The sequence below is a fragment of the Paroedura picta genome, chromosome 3 (assembly GCF_049243985.1).
Source record: "Paroedura picta isolate Pp20150507F chromosome 3, Ppicta_v3.0, whole genome shotgun sequence".
NCBI lineage: Eukaryota > Metazoa > Chordata > Lepidosauria > Squamata > Gekkonidae > Paroedura > Paroedura picta.
Genome location: NC_135371.1, coordinates 62,867,557 through 62,890,230, shown reverse-complemented (window position 1 = coordinate 62,890,230; position 22,674 = coordinate 62,867,557). Strand labels below are relative to the sequence as shown.

The following is a 22,674-nucleotide window of genomic DNA, read 5'->3' as shown; positions in this document are numbered from 1 at the left end:
CAAAAAAGCACTACAATCTTATTTCCCACCAGTTTCTGACAAAGATGTTAACCTAGCCTTGACCAGGGCCACAGCCTTTTCTGCTCTAGCCCCAGCCTAGTGGAATGCTCTCCCCAGTGACATTAGGGCCCTGTGGGACCTGGGGCAATTCCAGAGGGCTTGCAAGAAAGAGCTGTTCTGCCAGGCAATACTAGAAATTTGGCCTCCTTGCCCAAAACATCACTCCACTCAGAACATCAACTAAGCCATCAACCCTCTTCCCATCTCTATGCTTACACCACCCTGCTCCTTAGAAAGAGAGAAGGTGGCTTTAGAAGGATCTAATTTAATCTAAATGTTGTTATCCATACTGAACCTTCAGGGAAGGGTAGGATACAAATTATTATTGTTGTTGTTGTTGTTGTTATTATTATTCACACATACCCTGTAATATTATCTCAAGGATATAGTCTAATTGATGGTGGGTGAGGAATATTTGATCCTGGTTGCACAAAAGGCTAGAATAGATAGTCTTCAGGATTTATTTTGTTTTTTGTTTTGCATTTCAAAACAGTGTTTTCAACAGAATTTGTGGTACCATGGAACTAGATTTGGCCAACTAGGGTGCAAGAGAAGAATTGTAACCCGCACAGCTGCTAGGGCCCTTCTGCAGAACTTGTGATAACAGGGAAATCTGTCACTTTAACCAATATGCGGCAATCATCACACCCTCTGCTGACCAGACTAATGGGGCCCTGTGGCTCATGGACTGCAAAGATAGGCGGGGAGGAAGAGCGCAGGTGGCAAACAGGAGGAAGAAAAAGAGAACCAGATGGAGAAGACTCACGTTGTCTTCTCTTCCAGGTTGAGGAAGGTTTGGATGACCAAAGGAACCTCAGACTTCACAATGTACAGGTAGCTTGACATGGCTGTACAGGAAGATAGAAGTTTAATAGCATGCAACATTCTAGTCAGAACCAAGGAAAATTATGCTTGGAGACATTGTCTTAGCTTTCCTCCCCCCATCCCCCATCCCAAAATTGTTTTCCTGGGAGAGAAGGCTAGGATAGGAAGGAGAGAACTGATTATACCAGCCATTTTATTGGCAACCTGTTTGGAGCAATTTATTGGAAAATTTAGAATATGACTGAAGTACCTCCAATATTCTGTAGTGTTATAGCAATGGCAGCTGCTAATTTCCCTGGTGTTCCAAAGGCCCTGTAGCCCAGCTGTTCATAGGCTCGGATTCCTACAAGAAACCAAATATTAGTAGGCAAGGAAAGAAAGTTGGAGAAACATGCACAGCTGCTGAGGGCTGGATTGTACATTACAAAGTCATTGTACATAGGCCACCATGGGGACTTTCAGCCAAATGGTACTGGGAATTCCCTGTTATTTCCAATTGGATTCAGTTTCCAAGCACAAAGGTCAGGATCAAAGCACAGAGAGTGGGGACTTAAGCCTTTCCTTCTGGGCCATTTACTCAACCTGAAAGAGCCCCAAGCAGCCACTAGTTACCCCGTGATGCAAATTTACATGTACGAGCCACCTTTGATAATGAAGCAAATAGTGGCTCTCTGGAGCCATTTCAGGTAAGGACACAGATTTGGATTAAGGCCACAGTTAATTTGGAGTGTTAAACCCCACTCCAAACTAAATGTGGCCCCAATCCAAATCACGGTTTCCAGTGAGGGAGGCTCCCAGATCACATGTCAATCATCTATATGGACTTTGGGATTTGTGAATCAGCCTGAGTAGAAAAACAACTGGGGGGAAACTGATTAAAAACAGAAGTACCCACAAAGCAACACTTCCTCAGTGATGCTCTTAACACCAAAAATTCAGTTACCACACCATCTTCACTGCTGGGCTACAGGATCCATGTAGATATTATCATAGCACATGGGAAACTCTAGCACTGCAGGTCAGTATCCTGCATAACATTAGACATCCCAACAACACCAACTGTATATCTATAATAAAGCATCCATAGTTGAAAATTCCAAATCATGGACAATGTGAACCTCCCTTCGTTTTCATACATTTCACTCTAGTGATGCTCTCCAACACCAGAATCTTTCCGTCTCATATATGGCTTGAGTGAAAAGATAGTGAAGGAATTTAATTTAAGTTTCATGGTAGAACAAATACTCTTGAGAGTGAGAGTAACTTTAAATCCCGAGAAGAATCAAACTTGAGCCAACCAAACTTGAGCCAAACTTGACTCCACATTCAAAATAAACACCATTCTCATGGTCTCCTAACAATTGGAATGAGTGTGCCAGATAACATAAGGGTGTCATTTGTGCAACTAGAGACTGAATGAGTCCCTTTGCTATCTGTAGCCCCCAGGATATCAGGAATTCATTGAGGACCAGAGATGCAACAGCACATAGTGCAAAGACCAGGAACCAAAAAGTTAGATGGGACTGAACTGAAGACTACCAAGGACTACAGAGGTGTGCAGTACTTACCAACAATTCCAGAAGATTTGAGCAACAAATGAATGGAGTAGCTGGATAACAAAGCTACAGCAGTCAGCAGGAACCTAGAATAGAGAGTGACTTACATTATGTGGCCAAAGGGACTATTAACTGGGCAGGTATCCAGAGGGAAGGGCACAGTAGGGAAATTCCAGGGCTTCTATTGGAGTATTCCAGATAATGCCACAATAATTTTGGCTTAATTTTTGAGCACTTTTCTCTGGATCAGCTTCATTTTCCAAATTTGTTTTAGCTTTTGTGCATTTCTCCTGAAAGTTAATTCTAATAGCATTGGATCCCACCTGCATGAACTAGATAGCCAGCACAGGGATAATTCTGCTCTTATCTGAAACAAACCATCTATCTGTTTTTATTCCTGTCTTCCCTCCAGAGAGTCCAAGGCAGCAAACCTGGTTTTCCACTTTTCCAATTTATTCTCACAACCTCCCTGTAAGGCAGTTTAGGCTGAACAATAGATATCCCTGGATACCCAGTGTGCTTCCAGGTTAAGGATTTGAGGATGTCTCCTAGTTTCTATTCTGACACTCTAATCACTGCCACCATATTGGTTGCACTACTCTGCAAGATGGGAACTTCTAAATACTAAAGTTCCAAAATATTCAAACATTGTAGCGCATATATTTGAAGAGTTGAACCTGGCTTTCCAATTTAAAAAGAAAATATGGCAAGGTACAGTGCAATGCATAGCCGTTAAATAATTTGGAACAATACAGGATTCATAAAATACTATTCTGTTACTTGTTACTGATCCCAGCACAAGCTTTATCCAGTGGATATCTATGGTCTTGGGCAACTGCTTCCCAAACATTAATTGCAGCTGCAATGATTGCACCATCCAGCGGATGGGATCACATTTTCCTGTACAAGATTACCTCCTTTATACTGCCTGAAAAAAGGGGATATTTTCACAACGGAAGTGCAGCTTTGAGGACATATGTGTAGACTATGCAAAAACCTGCATTTATGGAGCACAAGCAAGCCTGATCATATATAGATGCCCAAATACATTTAGCTACCTCGCCCTCCAATTATTGTGCCTATCACAGGTCCACATATTTAAGAACCCAAAGTGAGGGGAAGGAGAATGGAGTATTAACTCGCTGGGCAGCACTGGCTACTCAGGAGATGTACACATAAATAACAGTCCTTGTCTATTACTAGCTACTGCAATACCATTTTGTTATGTAACAATTTATTTGTAAATGTGAGCAATTCTATCCAGAGGATAATGCACTGGGCAGGAAGCCAGGATGTTTCAGAGCAAGAACTGTGTATCCATGTACTCGCACGGACACATACAACACACAGGAAAAATAGAATCAATGCTGGGTAAGAGGCAGACTCAAGATCTGAAAGCTTCATCCTGCCATGAATTGTTTAAGGTATTAAGCCCCTGACCAGCTGGAATTACGCCCTACCAGTGCCAGGATCCCACTGAACCACCGGCCTCAGGGGCTACCTCAGGTAAACAATAGTTGATAGGTATACTAGATGCCTTTATAAGAAGATGTTTGAAGGGGTTTTATGGGGGTTTTAGTCAGATATTGTAACCCGCCTTGACCCCTCAGGCAAACCACCCCGTATTGAGTCTGCCATGAAAACGCTAGAGGGCGTCACCCCAAGGGTCAGACATGACCCGGTGCTTGCACAGGGGATACCTTTACCTTTACCTTTACATATTGTCATTACCAAGTGATGGAAACTGGGAAGGACATTATGGGATGGCTTTTCCATACAGTATTTGTAATGTGTGGTACTGGTCACTCAAGGATTGCTCTGCCTAAAATCTACTCCTCCTGTCAGAAATGGGCAATGCTGCCATGGAAACTCCCTACACAAATCAGAGGAATAACGCAAGGCCCAGCAGACTATTAATTCCATTTTTACTCTACCTTCCGGCCCCATCCTCTGCCAGCCAAAACACAAGTGACAAGGAAAAGTATTGTCTGAACAGAGTCTCTGTACTGGTTCATTTTGTATTGATGAGTGGAAACAAAAAAAGAAGCTCATCTGATGCAAGGCTTATCTGAGGCTTCTCATTCTAAAGCGAGGAACAATTCCAAGCAATTCCAGTTATAAAAATGGCGAAAGAGGCATTGTCTACTACTGACTTTATACCTGGTGGGATGAGGATGATGATGGTGGTGATGGCGATGATGGTGGTGCTATGACCGCAATCCCAATCTAAGCACACTTTGTAAGCAGCGGATTCGGCTGCATGCCTGTCAACTTCCTTCCCCCTTGAAGTAGCTTTTCCCAATCAGAATCTACAGAGATGCCTCATCAGAGTTTTCCATGCCCATGTTACTAAATCCATATGGCTTCCCGTGGATTTGGTGGCCACATGTTTTTTCTTCTCTGTGTCTATTTTCATCACAGCTTTGCTCAGATTCTTTTAAAACTGTTTCTTTTCACAGAGGGCACAGGAAATGCTCATCTTAAGCCACCGTGATACATGGGTCAGGCACCTGACCCACCAACCACAATGTGATGCTGGGACTGCACTCAGCCCCCAGTGCTCTCTGAACTGCTGTCCTGACCCCAAATATGTCTGTAGCTTGCAATCCTTAACTGTTACCTAGACGTAACATCCAGTACCGTTAGAAAGACTTCCTTCCACATCATCGCAGTGTCATAACTAGTCACTCCTACCCTGGGAAACAGACTCCACTACCCAGGCCTAGAATGACACAGATGTGAAGTGAGCATCCTCAGATATGTATAACACAGAAGACACCCACAGAGAGCCTGCCTCTCCTGAGAACAATTAGTGCAAGTAAAACACAGTTGTGTTTCTTTAAGGGTACTGTTAAGTTCTCACTGCTTACAATGGACTGCTCTTGCTGCCTGCTGCTCTACACTTAGGTACTTGTAAAAAAAAATCCTGTCATTGCTGTTATCCCAACAGCAATAACTGGTAGGAGTCTCCTACCTTATTCTATCTGCACTGTGTACCCATGCATAAGCACAAACACAGACAAGGGCCAGCCAGTGGCAGAATATGTGGTAGTATGTACTTTACACACACCCAATGAGAGACTGCCAGGCAAGGGAACTATTGTCTGGCCTACTGCCCTCACTAAGCCTCCAGCAAGTTGCAACCTGAATTTTAATGTTCTACTTAGAAATTATGTAATTATTTCAATCTGAAAAAAATATAATATGGTTTCACAAAATAATTTAATCTTTGCAACTCATTTAGGCACCTGTCTAGGTTGAGCCCACCTGTTTTGTTTCTCTCTTATTAAGCTGAAGCCACTCTAGTCAGTCTGGGAGCAAGTTAAATCAGTTACAGTCTATGAAATAGCATTTTGCCTTCTGCATTAGTTCATATCCAGAGAGTTTCTGATATTAATTAGCCACATTGCAAATCTGCATCTCTTCTTGCAGGTGAGGAAACAGAATAAAGCACAAGCATGAGGGTCAAGAAAACCTGGTGTTGGGAATACATCTGGATTTCCAATCTGATTTTAGAAAACATTCATCTATGGTTGCTCCAAGGGGAAACTACCAAAATAGTAAGCCATAAAGCGGGTATCTATGGGGAAACTGTCAGGTCAGATTCAAATGTGCCACTCAATGCTTTTCAACCTTTCTCGATTTTGAAATGCATATGCAAAAAACAGAAAAGCAGTTCTAAATGTACCTGCATAATTTCTCAACTCATTGATGGACACATTGTATGAAAATTCACATACTAAAATTGGCTGTATCAACTGAAACGTGCATTCATCCTTAGGAAAGATTGAGTTCTCCAGCTCCACCATGAGCTTAATACACTTGCCACCCATGTTAAGTTTATACCTTTCCCTCCTTTGTGCCTCAGCTTCCCCTTCTGTAATGGGACAAAGACTCCTACTTAAAGCTCACCCAAATCCCACAAAGGGAAGAATGACAGATCAAAACCCTATATGAAAACATAATCTTGCAGCTTCTGGGGGTGCCTTCTCCAACATTCTAACAGTGTTGGTAAACACACTTTAAGTCCAGCATGACTGAGAGGGAAAACCAGTGTGGACAGGTACACAGTACACCCACAAATAGATCTTTGCTTACTTCTGGCTTAGCAAAAACACCAAGCCTAGAACACAGGATGCTCCTGGGGAGAATTACCCAAAGAAAAGAAGTCCAACAAGTTTAGGGAACAGTCACTGAACGAAAATTAAAGACCACTCCTTAAAATTGGTGGCATCAGTCACTGAGGGAATAAATTTGGTTTTTCTCCCACAGAAGTCCTCAGAAATGGTGCTCATTTTCCTTTTGAATGAGACGTACTGTGCCCTGGCTAAAGAAATGGTTGCTTGACAAGCTGAAGACAGGCCGACTGGAAGCCTCAGCACTGTCCCTAGCTGAACCCTGCTGTATGTAGTTAGGCAACGCAATAGAAACTCTCCACAGGGTAGCTAAGCACTAATGAGCATTCTCTGGGTGATGGGAAGGCTACCAGTGGCCCAAGCATCATGCTTACAGCCAAACAGCTCACATGGAATGAGAACTCCGAATGTCAAGCAGTTTTCACCCAAGCCAAATCGCCTGAGTGAAAACTGCCCCAAACACACACACGAACACAGGCTCAGCCTAAGTAATGTTTTGCTTAACCCTTGCATACAGGCAAATTGCAGTTTAGGGAGCTTGAAAAAAGGCTGAATTGAAGATCAGACCATCTGCAAATGTATACTGTACAATATACGTGCTCTAATGACAATTCCAGTGTTTGGTACAGATAGGCTTCCTAGGTCCCCCCTGGCCACCAGCGGGAGATGGGGGGGCAGGGTTGTCAGACCCAGACTGGGAAACTCCAGACTATTTCGTGATGGAGACTGGAGAGGACCAGGGCCTCAGTTGGGTACAGTGCCACGGAGTCTAACCCTCCCAAGCATCCATGGTCTCTAGGGGTACTGTTCTCTATAGTCTGGAAATGAGCTGTAATTCCAGAGGATCCCCAGGTCCCACCTGGAGGCTGGCATCCCTAGGTACAGAGTCCCATGAATCTCCACTTCCATCTTAAAATGAAGGGCCACAGAATGTGAATCCATCAAAGCTTGTGGGGATTCATAACATTTTGTATTCTTCTTGTTCTTCATTGCAGGTCCACAGTCAATTCATGAATAAGGATGATTCCCATACATATCACAAATGCTCCAAGATCTTTTAAAGATAAAGTGTTCCTGCCTTCAGACGTAAAGCACAAGCAAGATGCTGGGAGACTGATACTTGGATCCCTGTAAAAAGCTTAATTGCAGCCCCACAAAGCACCAATTTGGATAGAGGCAACAGTGAAAGGGGGAGTTTGATTCTTTCACTCCTGCATAGTTTCACAGATCAACACTGGAGTATCTGAACTGTTCTAGTCCTTTAAAGTAGCGATCCCCAACCTGTGGGCTGTGGACCACATGTGGTCCTTCGACTAATTGGAGGTGGGCCCCAAAGGACGCCTTCCCCCCCTCCCCCGGCCCTTTACTTCACCCCCCCAGCCCTTTACAACACACTTCATTGTTGTGACGTGTCTGTATCTTATTTTGAAGGGATGTTTAAACATTACCATAGCGATCAGAGAGCGTTAGGGCAGTGGTTGAGAGTAGAGGAGTAAACTACCCCCCCCCACCGGGCCTCAGTAAAAGGCGTTGAGTGGTCCCCGGTGAGTGGTCCCCGATGATAAAAAGGTTGGGGACCACTGCTTTAAAGCAGGGGTAGTCAACCTGTGGTCCTCCAGATGTTCATGGACTACAATTCCCATGAGCCCCTGCCAGCAAACACTGGCAGGGGCTCATTTGAATTGTAGTCCATGAACATCTGGAGGACCACAGGTTGACTACCCCTGCTTTAAAGAAAGGAGCCTTTTCTCCTTTAAATAATAATAGCAGTTTGGATCCTTCAGTTTTGTTTAGCAAAATCATGCAAAGATGGAAGATGTAACTCACTCTACCTGCCCAGTGTGATAGCCCCAACCTGGCTGTGCAACACTGTAAAAGGCTTTTAAAATATTGACAGACATGTGCTTTCCATTGAATCTAATTCCACCCTGAGGTGACTTACAGCAAAACAGGCCTTCTAGGCAGGCCACACATACACCCTCCTTTATTGATCGATTGATTGCATTTGTATACCACCCTCCCATAAAGGCTCAAGAAGAAGAACAAGAACAACAAGAAGAAGAGTTTATTCTTATATGCCACTTTTCTCTACCCAAAGGAGGCTCAAAGTGGCTTACAGTCACCTTCCCTTTCCTCTCCCCACAACAGACACCCTGTGAGGTGGGTGAGGCTGAGAGAGCCCGGATATCACTGCTCGATCAGAACAGCTTTATCACTGCCATGGCGAGCCCAAGGTCACCCAGCTGGCTGCATGTGGGGGAGAGATGAAGGCTCGAGGCAGCTAGTTAGTTCGGGACAAGCAGCGAGCTGCACCTTTACTCATGCCAATTTTTCAAATATCAAGGGCTATATCAACTCCAGGATATTGTGGGGGGGGGAAGGTGGGGTCACTCCAGATCAGTCCTGCTGGTTGCAGAGGGAAAATTTAAATCAGCCAAAATGGAAATAGCATTCAGTGTAGACGGTAGGGACTGAATTGACCTGGGATTGGAATAAAAGCTGTGTGCAGATTCAGCCCTGGTATGCTGATAACTTCCACATGACCTTGCTTCCCCAAATAAGTTTTGAGATCTTCTTATTAGACAGGGTGAGCACCAGGTGTGCACAAGAAAAGGCTTGCCTGTATTGATTCCTATGCACTTTAGTGGTGATGTGCACAGGGTGTCTGTTGTGGGGAGAGGAAAGGGAAGGCGACTGTAAGCCGCTTTGAGCCTCCTTCGGGTAGGGGAAAGCAGCATATAAGAACCAACTCTTCTTCTTCTAGGCTATTTAGATGGCAGAATTTCCAATGGAATATGAGGTTATGTTCTCTTTCTCCCTCTTTCTTTCACACACACCCACACTTCCATAACATGTAATAATTTTAATTGGTGCAACCAAATATAGCAGCACAGTTATGCCATTCTGTGATCCAAGCAGTGTCTGGGTCAATAATATTGTAGGACTCTGACAGTTCCATGTCCCATGACTAATAAGAGTGATGATGCTAGACTGCTGACACTCAGTGACCACTCACTTAGTCACTCACTCTCTGCTCCCAGAGGCTAACAAGATGGTTCTTGCTAGAGGCTTAGGGATGCAAAAGGCTCATGTGTTCCCTTCCAGCCCCTGCTAGAAGTGGCAACCTCAACCTGTGGCTTTGTTTGCAGAGTTGCAACTGGCAACCATACCCCACCATGAAAGGGGGGGGAGCAATCAAAACAAATGAGGGAAAAGTCAACACCTGCTGATGGCCACAGTGTTCACAGCACTGCCAAACAAGAGGCCTCCAGAGGGGGGAGGGAATTAGCCATGCCCTTTATCCCATAAAGTTTTCAAGCCTCAAATAGCTACACTATGGGCTGACCACAAGCCAGTGGTGGACAGAAAGCAGTCAGCAAGGCCATTAGGTGCCCATTAGGTGCCCCATGAATAGGGGCCTTCTCCTTAATTAAGAGACATGAATAAGGAACTGCTATAGGGCACGTATTCCATTTACTGTCAAGATCCAGAGAAGATCGACAGGCTCCTAAAAATGACCCTTTGCATCTACAGACCTCCACCTGCTGCCCTTCCTTGGTCTCAGACACCTCCTTTCTCCTGTTGAGAGTACAGTTTTGAGGCCCCAGAATTACGGTTGTTTCATCAACTGCATTCTAAGCCATGTATGGAAACCTCTGCCCATTATGTCTCCTTAGCACTCTTAGCCTTCTGATGCTGTCTTCTCCAACCACTAGAAAGGCTGCCTGGAAAGGGCACATTCCACATTGTTCTCCAGGCCTCGAATACCCCATGGGAACCATGGCAGCAGCCCACATGCAAGAGCCTGGCTGCCTCAACACCACAAAGAAATAAGTAAATACAAATTCATCAATAGCCTACAGTCCTCTGTGCTCCTAGTAAAAAGGCCCCAACCTGCCCCAGCCCACCTGCTGCTACCCACAGAGTGTGAGCCTAACAAACTCTCTTTGTCTTTCTCCTCTTTCCAATCCCACTAATGCAGCCTGAGTTGGGATGCTTTCGGACTCAGGAGCAACAGCTGCCAATGACCTTAGCTGTGTCACACACAGAGGAGGAAAGGTCTAAACTTCTGCTCAGAGCTGGGTACCTCAGTAAAAAGCTTCACCCAAATCCTGCATATTGCAGTGTTTTTGTAATGATAGGAAGCACTATACCTTATTTATCTCGCCCAGCATTTCTCATTCATATCCAAGGACAGAATGGTAAATCTTTAGCCACATGTCCATATATTGCCTGACCCGCTGAAGTTACAAACTGCTGGCACTGAATTTCTTCCATGACTGTTAAATTGCTTAGAAAAAGGGAATGATTTTTACAGTTCCTAAAATAGCCAGAAAGTCACACTTTGGGGAGCTATTTAAATGCCAACAATGTCAGAAAGAAAATAATATGGAAATTACAGAAAATGGAATTTAAAACATTTTAAAAAGAATATTAGGCCTAATAAAGTCAAAACCATCTTGGCAACTTAATCTAGTCAGCCATCCAAGCGCGCTGAGGGGCACCTCAAGATGGTTCACAAAGCTCCACGTTAGCCCTCGATTAAGGGACAATCCTTTCTTCAATATAATCTGTAGAGCAGTGGTCTTCAACCTGTCTAAACTGAGGGCTCACCTATAACCCCAGGCAGCAAAACAGGATCATGGGAAACACAAGCATGTGGTAACTAGTCACATGATATCACAGTAAGGAAGGAAAAGGAGCCAGAGCCTCAACCAGCCTCTGCTAAAATGAGTTCTCTCCATTGCTGAGTGGCCTTGCCTTGCCATCCTGTTGCTCTTTTCCAATGTGTGCACAAAAAGGGTCAGGAGATACATCATCCTCACGGGCAAAAAAACAAAAACAAAAACTGTACCAGAGTTGACAACCCAATGAGTGATGCTCTGAGATCCATCTAAGGGATCCAACCCATGGGTTGAAGACCATGGTTGTAGGGACAGATAATCTTGGTATCCCTCCAGCCCAAAGGCTAACCATTTATTATATTACTAGGCTTACTAGAGCCGAGAGATTAAGCTTGCAGGCTGACCCAATTGCTATTCTTCAGAATGTGGGCTGACAAGAAAGTGAAGACAACTTGGGGATTTCGCCTAATTCCCCTCGCCTGCCTTCCAGCTCAGATCAAAGTCTGCTTCCTTCATTTGAAGTTTCACTGAAATGCCTTGGGATTAGTTTGCAATGGTGTGACTCAAGAAGCCGTTTCTTATACAAAGACAAAAGGTCTTTAAAAGGCAGGGGGGACGAGGACGATGTTCTTCCTTGTTAATCAGTAACTTGGGTAATAGTCGCTTGGAACCCAGGGTACCTGCAAGAGGCAGCATCGCTTGCTTACAAGAGCAGCATCGGCAGCTACCTGTCAACGAAGAAGAGTCAACCCACACATCAAGTTGGCATTCCATGACAAGGATTCCACTTGTGTTTCTGGCCCCTGTAAAGCAGACCTGAGGGAGTGGCTCACATGGTTCTCAAACTATCCCTGTATCCTTTGTTGTTGTTGTTAGGTGCGAAGTTGTGTCCGACCCATCGCAACCCCATTGGGATCGGAGTGTGTACTTTTGATTGGTTAAATGGCCTAGGAATGAATGGGCTAGGTAACTCCCCTAGCATCTTTTCCCCAGCCCTTACAAGACACTTTTCATCCCCCCCCCTCCCGCAAACACATTGGGAGTTCCCATAATGGAGTTGTAGCATGTTATGCTACTTGGCCCTAAATTCCACGGAACTGCTATTCCTTCAGTATCTTAGACAGATGTAGCATTGTCTGTGTGTAGCTAAAGGGTTGATTAGCATGTTCGTGGCAGACATATGGATGCCACTTGATAAGATACGATGGGGGATGTAACATGAAGAGCAATTTGTCACTAGATGACCTCTGTCCCATAAAGATGCAGAGTATCAGCTTAAATCAAAGCAGGAAAGACAGAAAAGGCAAAAGCACCAACCGAAGCAGAGGAAGAAGGGCAGGGCAGGCCAGTGGCCAGCAGGATATTTTCATCAGACATCACACAGAAAGGGGACCACAGCAATAAAACTATTGCATGTTTTATGAGATGACACACTGAGTTCACAGCAATCTGGAAAAGAGTATTTAGAGCAGGACAAGAGCAGAGCGGGGATCTTAAGGGGAGCGATGGGGATGTATCCTTAGCTCTTCTTGATGTTCTGAGCAGCACTTACAGAAAGAGGAGGATGCCGGTATTGGCCATAGCATACGCTAGCCCAAGGATCCCGCTGCCCATGATGGCATTGCTCAGGTTGAAAACGGACATCCCAAAAGAGGTCTTCCCTTCAAACTGTAAGCATAGCCGGGAGAGAAAAAAGAGAGACGTTGAGCCTGAGCACCTAACAGGATTGTTCCTGGGGAAAGTGGGTGGGGTGGGCCATTGGGCCCCAGTGATGGAGAGCTGCTGGCTCTGGTAGCAAGCAGAGCCAAGCCCTAGCACCTCTGCCAACACCGCAGGGCGCCACTCAGCTCAGATCTCACCAGCATCACCCACAGTGCATGTTGGTTGCCCTGTCGCCTTCTCCAGACCTGTGCTGGCTGAGGAGGCCATGGGTGAGCCAAGACCCATGATTGGTATCCCAAGACAGGCCTGCACTAATTGGCCAGGGCAGAGCTGGCTTTTAGCACTGCAAGAAGCAACCAGCCTGGAGTGTTTTGAGGCTGTTCCCCTTCTGAGGATTCATCCACTCTTCTCTACCATTCCGGGAAGGAGACAGTGCCACTACCGTCTCTTCTCTACCTTCTTCTACCTTCCCTGCCCATATATTTCTTCAGAGCAGGTGAAGAGGAGAAAATAAACTTGTGAACAGAGAAGGCCAGCCTAGAATCCTGCTCTCCTTGGAGTACACTGCAGGTTCAGATCCCAGAATCCTGGTCAGTGACTGGGTTTGCTAACAGCCACTTTGAAGAGGGGAGCAGAAGCTGTAATGGACCCCAACCCCTTCTCAGTCATTCATTGCCTGTGGGCAAGTTCCATGGCCTCAGCCACGCCTCCCTGCCTCTGAGTTGGAGTCAGAGGGCTCTCCATAGGCTACAGACTGCCAATTCCTATTCTGGAAGGAAGCAATTAATAGAGGATTACTTACTTGAATGGTTATTCTTCAACTCACTTGCACCCCACTGCTTTGGTGCCTTTCTTTGGACCCCAGTTAAAACAATAAACAGCTGTGCAATTCTGTTCTGTACCAAGATCTCTGGAAGGATATCCAAGTCAACTGTCCAAATCTATGCAAACACTTACATCTGTGAAGTGGGTCTGTTTCTTTTCAACACCATGTGGAAGGAACTCCTCCATTTCTGGCAGGTTAGCCTGGTTCTCCTCAAATCTGGAAGAAAACAGCAGGAAAAAACACCCTTAGTCCGCAGCCTCCTCAACAATTTTCACATGCACAGTTGGATGAGTATGTGGCATGAATGCTAATGACTGTATAGATCTGCAACATTCCCACTCATGTACTTGATAGCTGCTTAGCCAACCTGGGCAGATACTAGAACTCCCATGATTTCCCACACAATCAGTAATTAGTCATTGCACTATATACCCCAAAGTTCCTTTTCAACAATACTGCAATGTCCCACTATAATGTGAAAACAAATCCTCACGAGATAAAGGAATATGGAAGAGATGTGTTTTCTCCAGCTGCTACGCACAACTCAACGTCCACTATAAAAGATCTGGTTAGACCTGGACTTCTCTGTTGGAGTTGCATTGCACTATGAAGGGTATAGTTCAGTAGTCCCCAACCTGCGGGCCGCGGCCCAGTGCCGGGCCGTAAAGGCCATGGCGCTGGGCCGCGGTTCCCTCCCCCCGCAGTAAAAAACTTCCCAGGCTGCAAGCTTGCGATTTCGGCTGCGCATGACGCGCGATGCACGGGTGAGGCCACACATGCGCGATGTGCGGGCGGGGCAGTTGCCCTGCCGGTCCCCAGCCTAAAAAAGGTTGGGGACCACTGGTATAGATGTTAAAAGTTCATAAAATGGTGCAGCACACTAATGAAAAAATGTCATTCTTGAGTAATCACTTCACAAGGTGTATACAGCAGGAGTCCAGCTATTTGAAAATTCCACATTTTACTCTTTGTTTTACTCTGTATACTCTTTGTTAAGTAAGTAATCACTTCACAAAGAATCTACAGCAGGAGTCCGGCTACTTGAAAATTCCAAATTCAATCGCTGCTGAAATAAATGCCCTACCAGAGAGGAAGGAAGGACCACATTTTGACAGGTACAATGTAAAGCATCATGAGTGCAAGGTACATGTGTTATTCCCATAACAGAAGCTTATCTTAACGGATTCATATCAGGTTGCAGCCTTGAGGGAGGATGTGCAGGCAGAGGGCAATGAATAAGAAACAAACATACTCCTCTTGGGCAATGAACGGATTGCAAAAGGAGGCTCAGAATCCCAGCAATCCAAATTCATTGCCTGTCTTCCATATGGATGGGTTGCCAGTACCCGATGTATGTAGCAACCATTTATCTGAGATACAGGTTATTCAAGTGTTTGTGGTGACTACAGTTCACTGATTACCAAACAGTGGTCTTGACAGCCAGAATAACTGACAAGAGTTTTGTATCTATTCAAAGTGTTTGGGTGTGTGGGGGGTGGGGGTGGAGGTTAGTGAGCAGGATGCACAGTGAGGGGTCAGAGGGGCAAGGTAGGCTATTAAGAACACAGGTGCCTTTTTCCCAAGTTTGAATATAAATTGCAGCTCTAATCACACACTGTATTGAAAAGCAGATGTGTCAGGAGAGACAAGATTCTCTTCAGTCCTACAGTCTGGGTCTGAGTTAGCTCTGGCTCTGTGTCTCACATTATGGCATAGAAGGGTTGGGTCTGAGTCCCCATCCTATAACACAACCACATGAGTTTTTTGACATGTCCTGATCCTAACTGCACACCACTTGCACAGAAACTGAGGAGAAACCACAAATTAAATGTAACTGTGAGCCAAACGGGACATGTCAGCATCCACATGTCCACGCTGCCGGGCACGCTGCCACTATTTTTAAAGTGATTTTAAAATGCCACAAAATCTCAGTGGACTGAGGTGCTCTTGCCTCCACCATGCCTTTTCAACTGCCATGAAAGTTGCAGTTGTTTCAGCACTTAAAAAGGCATTTTGGTGGGGAAACAAGGACTGGACCCTTAAGGCCCTGTCAGAGCTAGCATAGTTCTGCAGGGCCTGCAAAATGGAGCTCTTCCACCCGGTATTTGGCTGAGGTCAACTGAACCTACAACATCCCGAGAACCCCTCCTCCCACATAAATATGCCCACTGAGCAAAGAAAAGGGCTATCCTGGACTGACAACCTATGGGAGTCAGTTAAATGTAATGTCCTCTTAGGAGAAAAACATTGCTTGGTACGGCAGACTAGTGGCTATCTGCCCTTCCTTGCCCTCTCTATGGGACAGATTTGGGGGATTTAATGGTTTACCATTTCTATGGGATAGATTTGGGGATGTTATGGTTTTGCCACGTTGTTCTTATTGATGTATTTTTGTCTCTGGTTTTAAGGGGTATTTTTATTTATTGATCCTGTCCTCTCTGCAATGTGTCAAGAGGAACTCACCTGTCATTTCCCACTGAAGGGACAGCATTCAGCACTGAGTGCTTTCCATTTGGTACCAGTTCTACCATCTCTGTTTGGATAGGGATCTCTGTGGAATTCATCTCTGCACTCTGGTATGAGTACTTTCCTTTCTTCTTATTTCCTGACAGCTATCAAGTAAATAGCAGACAAGTGCAGAGAAGCAAGTTGCAGAATCCCTTCTCCTCAGGGGTGCTGTACCTGCAAATAAAATGCCAATCAGTCATGCAGATGCCCCCATAAAACAAGGATACCAAAGACCTAGCATCCAAGTTTGATGTGCCCAGCCTAGGTGAACATTATTCACAAATATAAAATTGCATAAATTCCAACCACAATATTATTAATTCCTTATCTCAAAACCAGTCATTATCCAGACTGCCTGATAACTCGCTTGACATCATGTCAGATCCTGCTAGAAACCTCTAGCAAACACAAATATTCCTTTTGTTTCCATCTGCAACTAGACTCACAGCAAAGGGGTAAGTAGACAGATAATATTAAGTCATTGTCTGATCTCCTCTGACCCACCAGGAGGATCCTTCTTTATGTTTTCAGAGATTACCTTAAGGTGGCCCAGCTCTGGAGGGGCAGTACCCTGGCCATCCTACTCTTCTACCTGCTGGTGTATCTCAGCGAGATTCTACATTCTAGTGCTTTTATTCTTGCACAAAGTATACCGATCACCCTTCCCAAAAACCTTTAACTGCAGGAAACTACAATAACACTGTATTTGTAGGACATCCATATTTATAATATATATAGGCAGAATCCACGTTGAAGCCTGCCCGTTTGGAGACTAAACAGCTCAAGCAGGTTGAGATGCAAGGGAAGATGAGGTTGCTCTTGTAATTCTGCACTGCAGCGTGACCTATATGGTAGCCCATTTGTCAAGGCCTCTGCTGGCAGGAAACCTCAAACCTATTCCTATAGGGTTTTCCCTTGTAAGCTATGTGCATCCCTGGGCCAGTCATTATCCTGTCTCGCTTTCTTGCCTCCCAGTTTAATTGGTTAGTGATCCCAAATGTTTCCTATATAACCTCGGTTTTAACTCCCAGTTCCTTTGCCTACCTATCTTCTGCTTTATTGGTAACCTGTCTTGGTCCCCATTTCTGTTTTGACTTTTTCCTAACCATGCTTGTTGCTACAGGAAGCCAACTACTTCCATTCTACTAGTTGACAAATTGGCATGACCCCATAACAAGATGTCTACCTGCAACCATTTATTTTATTAATTTATTTAGTTTCTTTCTAATCTGCCTTTCTCACTGAGATTCAAGGTGAATCAACACATCTTTAAACCGCCCGTGGCGCCATGGGCGCCACGGACTAAATAATTTGTTAAGGGGCCTTGAGGTGGGCTTTGTCCGTGATGAGGAAGGGTCCGGATTGGAACCTTCCTCACGACAGACAATCGGAGGGACCAATCGGCAGGCGCTTCGCGCCTGCCGATTGGTCCCTCCGATTCCCAGCCCCAGCAACTGCGAGCCGCAGTTGCTCCCGGCCTGACGCGGTGAGAGCGAAGCGCGGCTGCCGGGGGTTCCCTGCCTGGCGGCCTGACAAAGCGCCTCTCGCCGCGCCAGCCCGCCGACGACGAGAGAACGCCGCAGCCGCGACTCCCAGCGCGACTCCGCTTTCTGCCAGCTCCTGCCGCTGCTGGCCGAGGAGCCGGACCTGCGCTGGCTGGCCTGGGTGCTTCGCCAGAGGCGAGAGAGCGCCGCACACGCCGAGAGAACGCCGCCGCCGCCGCCGCCGACCAAGCCGCCGCCGACCAAGCCAGCTACCGCCGAACCACCGACGCCACAGTTAAGTGCCTAGCCCCCGCTGCATTTAGCTGCAGCGGGCTTGATTACTAGTAAAGACATAAATTTGAAGCAGCTCTTTCTCTGGTAGCACATTAACCCCAAATGGGGACAAAATGGCTAAATCAGTGGTCAAAGAAAGACAGAATTTGGTCAGAAAGTGATCAAAGAAAGGCAGAATTTACATTTTTGAGTTATTCTCTCATCCACTAAAAAGCTCGGATAGACCATTTATGCACTGGAGGTTTCATGCTGGGCTGCAGGCTGGAGTTTTAGCCATGGCAGGTAGCCCCACCTCTTCCTGCACCCACATGGGGGATCATTTGGCTCATTGCACCTCATCTGCCCCCGATTTGTGTTCTTGCATGGAAGCTGGGGCAGTGAAGTTCCCAGTGCATAAACGGTCATATAGTGTCAGACAAGCCTAATTTAAAATGCCGCCTCATCATCTCTCAGGTGCCAACCTTCCCTGCATCCTCCTGTTTTCTGCCTTTGTAGCCAAATTATTCCTGGTAAAGCACTTCTGTTTTTTTACTGTTATAAACAATGATAAGGTAACATAATACCCACTGTCCTGACCATGCAAACAAAGTGTTTTCTGCTGGCAGAACTGGAATTACTTCATTGCAGAATTTTTAAGGAATAGAAAGCAGATTCTGGGGGAATCTTGTCTCAGCTTCTAGTAGACGGATGAACAAGTAGTGAGGACAGCAGTGAAACCCTAACACAGAGATAATACAGTACTATTTCTACAAAAATCTCTTTCTCTCAAGCTGTCGAACTGTTCTAATCTTTTTGTCCCACTAGGCCAAAGCTTACTTTCACACAGAGAGAGAGACACCCTTCACTCCACTTCTGTAGTAGAGAGTATCAATACCAGGAAACTGCAAAAAGAAAGCATTGACAAACAAGATAGGTATCAGACCATCTTCTACTGGCAACAGAAAGCACAAAATGGGAATGTCATTGAGCTGCTTTCTCCCTCCTACTGCCCCAAATAAACCAAACAACTTTTCCTCTTATTGGTTATTCAACACTCCCTTTGCTAATTTCAGGCAGCCTAATCATAAACTCCTTGTTAATGTATCAAAAACCTGTTTACAATCACCAAAGCAGGAAAAGTTCAGTCTAACATTTCTAGGAAGTTCTCAGTTTGGCCATTGTTTTTGGAATGCAGCAGAATTACAAACTTTAGTTCCCAGGCACATCCTTTTCAATCACTTTGCAGGGCACAAAATCAAGTGATAAGCAAGGATCCAGCACAAGGACAGAGCACCCAGGAAAGAATTATGGAGCACCAGCCACAGATTAGGGAGTTCTATTCATTCATTTTCACCACTGGAGATTTCATGTCTGGAGAAATAAGATTTCTTCCACAAATGAGCTCCTTAAATAAGTATATACCTAATGCTTATATCATAATTCTGTTTTTTTCTTGATCGATCTTGTTGAATCTAGCTTGAAAATCTTATTTGGGAGAGAAATTAATTGGCCATATAGTGCTTCTTGTCACTACAGAACTCACAATGTCTCTGTTCAAAATATGTCCCTATAATGGCTGCTTTTTCATTAATTACACTGAAATAAAAATTCACCTGACTCCAACTAATGAAGTTCCCTCTCCTTAGCCAATGCCCATTCATGTATCCACATGTTGAGCTCTTTTTCTCAGTTGTCCACTGCAGCACTTCACACTGTTATGAACCAAAGGGATTTTTTATTATACTGCATAGACAGTTTGCTCAGCATGTCTTAGTTTCAGCAGACGGGGATAAAGCCCTTTATAGAGCTATCAGGTTCCTGGTTTTCCAGAGATTGCTTGTCATCCCATCTTCTCTTCTAGTTTCCTAGACAGCATCAGTAGCAGGGTAAATTTTGTCTGTATCACAGTTTTCCTGGCTCCATATAATTCTGTACATCCTGCTTTCCTGCAGAGGCAGCAAGGGATTACCCTTCAGTGACTTTAATGGCCTTTGATGCCAACATGCCTCCTCACACAGAAACAGACAACAGTGGCTACTCTTCTTTCTGGCATCTCTAGAGCTCACAGCATTCCTGGGCTTCTCTCAGAGGCTCAGAGCTCCCAAAGAAACCCCAATTTACACCTGGGCCCATCCAGGTGCTTGATAAACTGTGGGCAATCCAGAATTAGAACCCTAAATTAGCATAGGAAATTCACACTGAAATTATGAGATGGGTTTTGATCTAGTAATGCACTTGGATGCCTGTGGGTGGATCTATCCATAGCTACTGACACACAATTGAATCCCAGTGGGACACAGCGCTGCCCAGCCCTACTGTATCCCAAATACAGCATTAAATAATGAGAGAGACACACAGTTCCAAAAAGCCTTTTATTAATGTGACAGGAACAACTAACAACTGGCAACTAACTCACACACACTCCTCACTTATATAGGCTCAGTTTGCGCCGGATTTTCCCGCTCGTGGGAAACCTTCTGCAGTTCCTTAACAGTTGCCCAATTTGCTCAATACACTGCATACAGAAAACTTGTCTAGGAAACTCCTGAAACCAGAGGAGCATTAATGGAAGTTGCATCCAGTTCTCTTGCAAGCAATGCTCAATTATCCTTACTGTTAAAACTGTATGCTTCATTTCTCATGTGAGCTCATGCTGATTTCACCTCCAGCTATTTGGTGTTGCTGTAGTAGTTGCTCATCAAAACCCATTAGCACTTCCTCTTTATCCACCGTAACCAAGTTACCTCTTAACCTTCTTTCACATGCTAAACAGCCTGAGCTCCTTAAATCTCTTGCTGAAAGTGGAGCAGGCCCCAGCCCTTGGGAGTTCACAGTTTCAACTAAACCAGAACTGACAAAAGCACTTGGCCCAGGTGTCGGTCTACTACTACCATGCTTGAGGCAGTGAGTATCTTAGCTTTAGCAAAGTTATTGGAAGCGTTGGGGGATTAACCATGAAAAAGGAAGCAGGACACCAGCAGATATCACAGAAGGCAGTTTTTAGGGGATCCCGGGCTCTCCTACAGGGTACCATTTTGCAAGACACAAAACTTAAAGAGTAGGAAATCCTAAATAGAGCCAGCAAATGTTTGCTTCTTTGTGAGAAAATCCAAACATGGAGACAGGTGTGCACAAGAGAATCTTTTTCCTGTTGCCAATTCAAATAAAACACCTTTTTGTTTGTCTTGGTGGATTAAGCCAGAATGCATGTGCAGGAGGGTTGCCAAAGTCATTCTGGGATGATGGCTGTGTTCTCCAAAACTGAGATTTTGCCACAACCACAATCACCAAAGGGTTGCATATCATTCTGAATCAAAGCTTGTGCTCCCCAGGATGCCGTGGAAGACAGCTGTGTCTTAAACTGAGGGGAAGGCACAATATGAGGGAGATAAATGATTGCCAAGCAAGAAAATAGTGCAAGGAAGTGTTAGACCCCCCCCCCTGCACCACAACTCAGAACAATATCATCATCCCTGCAGCTGCTTTCTGCCTTAAAAATATACATTTCAGTGTTAAATGTACCCTCCACCATGGTGTTGTGGTTAACAGCGGAGGCCTATAATCTGGAGAGCCAGGTTTGATTCCCCACTTCTCCACATGCAGCCATCTGGGTGACCTTGGGCCAGTCACAGTTCTCTCAGAGTTCTCTCAACCTAACCTACCTCACAGGACCTCTGTTTTAGAAAGTGGAAGGGAATGGTGACTGCAAGCCACTTTGGGACTCCCTTGGATAGTGAAACGAAGGGCATAAAAACCCATCACTTCTTTTTCTTTGTGGCTTGTCCCTAAATGCGGGTTGACGTATAGCAGAGAATTTTCCCCCTTCTGACTCCTAGGGCAATGAGGTCTAGAAAGTGGGAACAAGAAGCAAAACTCAGTATGGATTAGGTGGCTAAATAATGTCTCCAACCTCCTCAGAAAGCAAGATGCAATCATCCTCTCCTTGGCATCGAGCACTTCCCCTGCAACTTATGCAAAATCTTCAAGGGAATAAAAATTCTGCCCACCTGGGGTTGGCAGCCACCTCTTTCAGTGCCAGTGACTGCATGAGCCCACAGAAGACTGAAAGACTGGAAGCAAGTCCCTGGCAAAGGAAGCTTGCCAGGCTCTGAAAGCACTAAGCACTGGACGTGTTGGCAGGCAGCACAAAGTGCCTTCTGTTTGGGCTCTGAGTCCCTCTTTGCTGATATCTTTGGAAGTGGCTCCCAAAGACATAGCATCATTATAGGCTGTTCCTGCTCAGAGTAATTAGGGCCTTTGCCCCAGCTTCTCTTCCCCACCAACCCCCTCTACCACCCATGGCTCTTGAGAGTTTCCTGCACTGTTCTAAAAACCACATCCCTATTGGAACAGCATCAGGTCATTTCTTGTGCCAGGATGAGGATAACTTTGAGGTGAAAGTGCTGGACTGATGTGCACCAGGCTAGGATTCCTTTTCCATCATTGCTGCGGACTCCATGACCAAAGGCAATCTCTGAGCAACACAAGCAAGATTTGGAGACAACTCAGCAGGCAACTTATCAGCCATTCTAGATATTGTTCCTATTTTGCTTGCCTGTCTCCCGAGTTCAGCCAAAGGAAGAGAGGTCATTGTCTTCTAATGCACAGCAATTTATGAGGGATATATGCTAATTATCCCTCACTACCAGTGCTATTGAGTTTTGTGCAGATTTGGACAGCTGCCCTCCGTCCTATTCCTCTGTCAGTTATGATGACAGG

General features: G+C 45.2%; 1 protein-coding gene across 2 annotated transcripts in view; it reads right to left on the bottom strand.

Moving 5' to 3' along the window:
* Positions 1-22,674, bottom strand: part of SLC38A3 (solute carrier family 38 member 3) — a 106,600-nt gene that overhangs the window by 27,883 nt on the left and 56,043 nt on the right. For both annotated transcript variants that reach the window (XM_077326015.1, XM_077326016.1), the window contains 6 exons: positions 16,154-16,372; positions 13,822-13,906; positions 12,755-12,870; positions 2,454-2,527; positions 1,136-1,228; positions 827-908 (listed from right to left, as the gene is read on the bottom strand). In XM_077326015.1, the coding sequence (XP_077182130.1) occupies positions 827-908; positions 1,136-1,228; positions 2,454-2,527; positions 12,755-12,870; positions 13,822-13,906; positions 16,154-16,254 (551 nt within the window). In that variant the 5' untranslated portion in view covers positions 16,255-16,372. The remainder of the gene's footprint in view (positions 1-826; positions 909-1,135; positions 1,229-2,453; positions 2,528-12,754; positions 12,871-13,821; positions 13,907-16,153; positions 16,373-22,674) is intronic.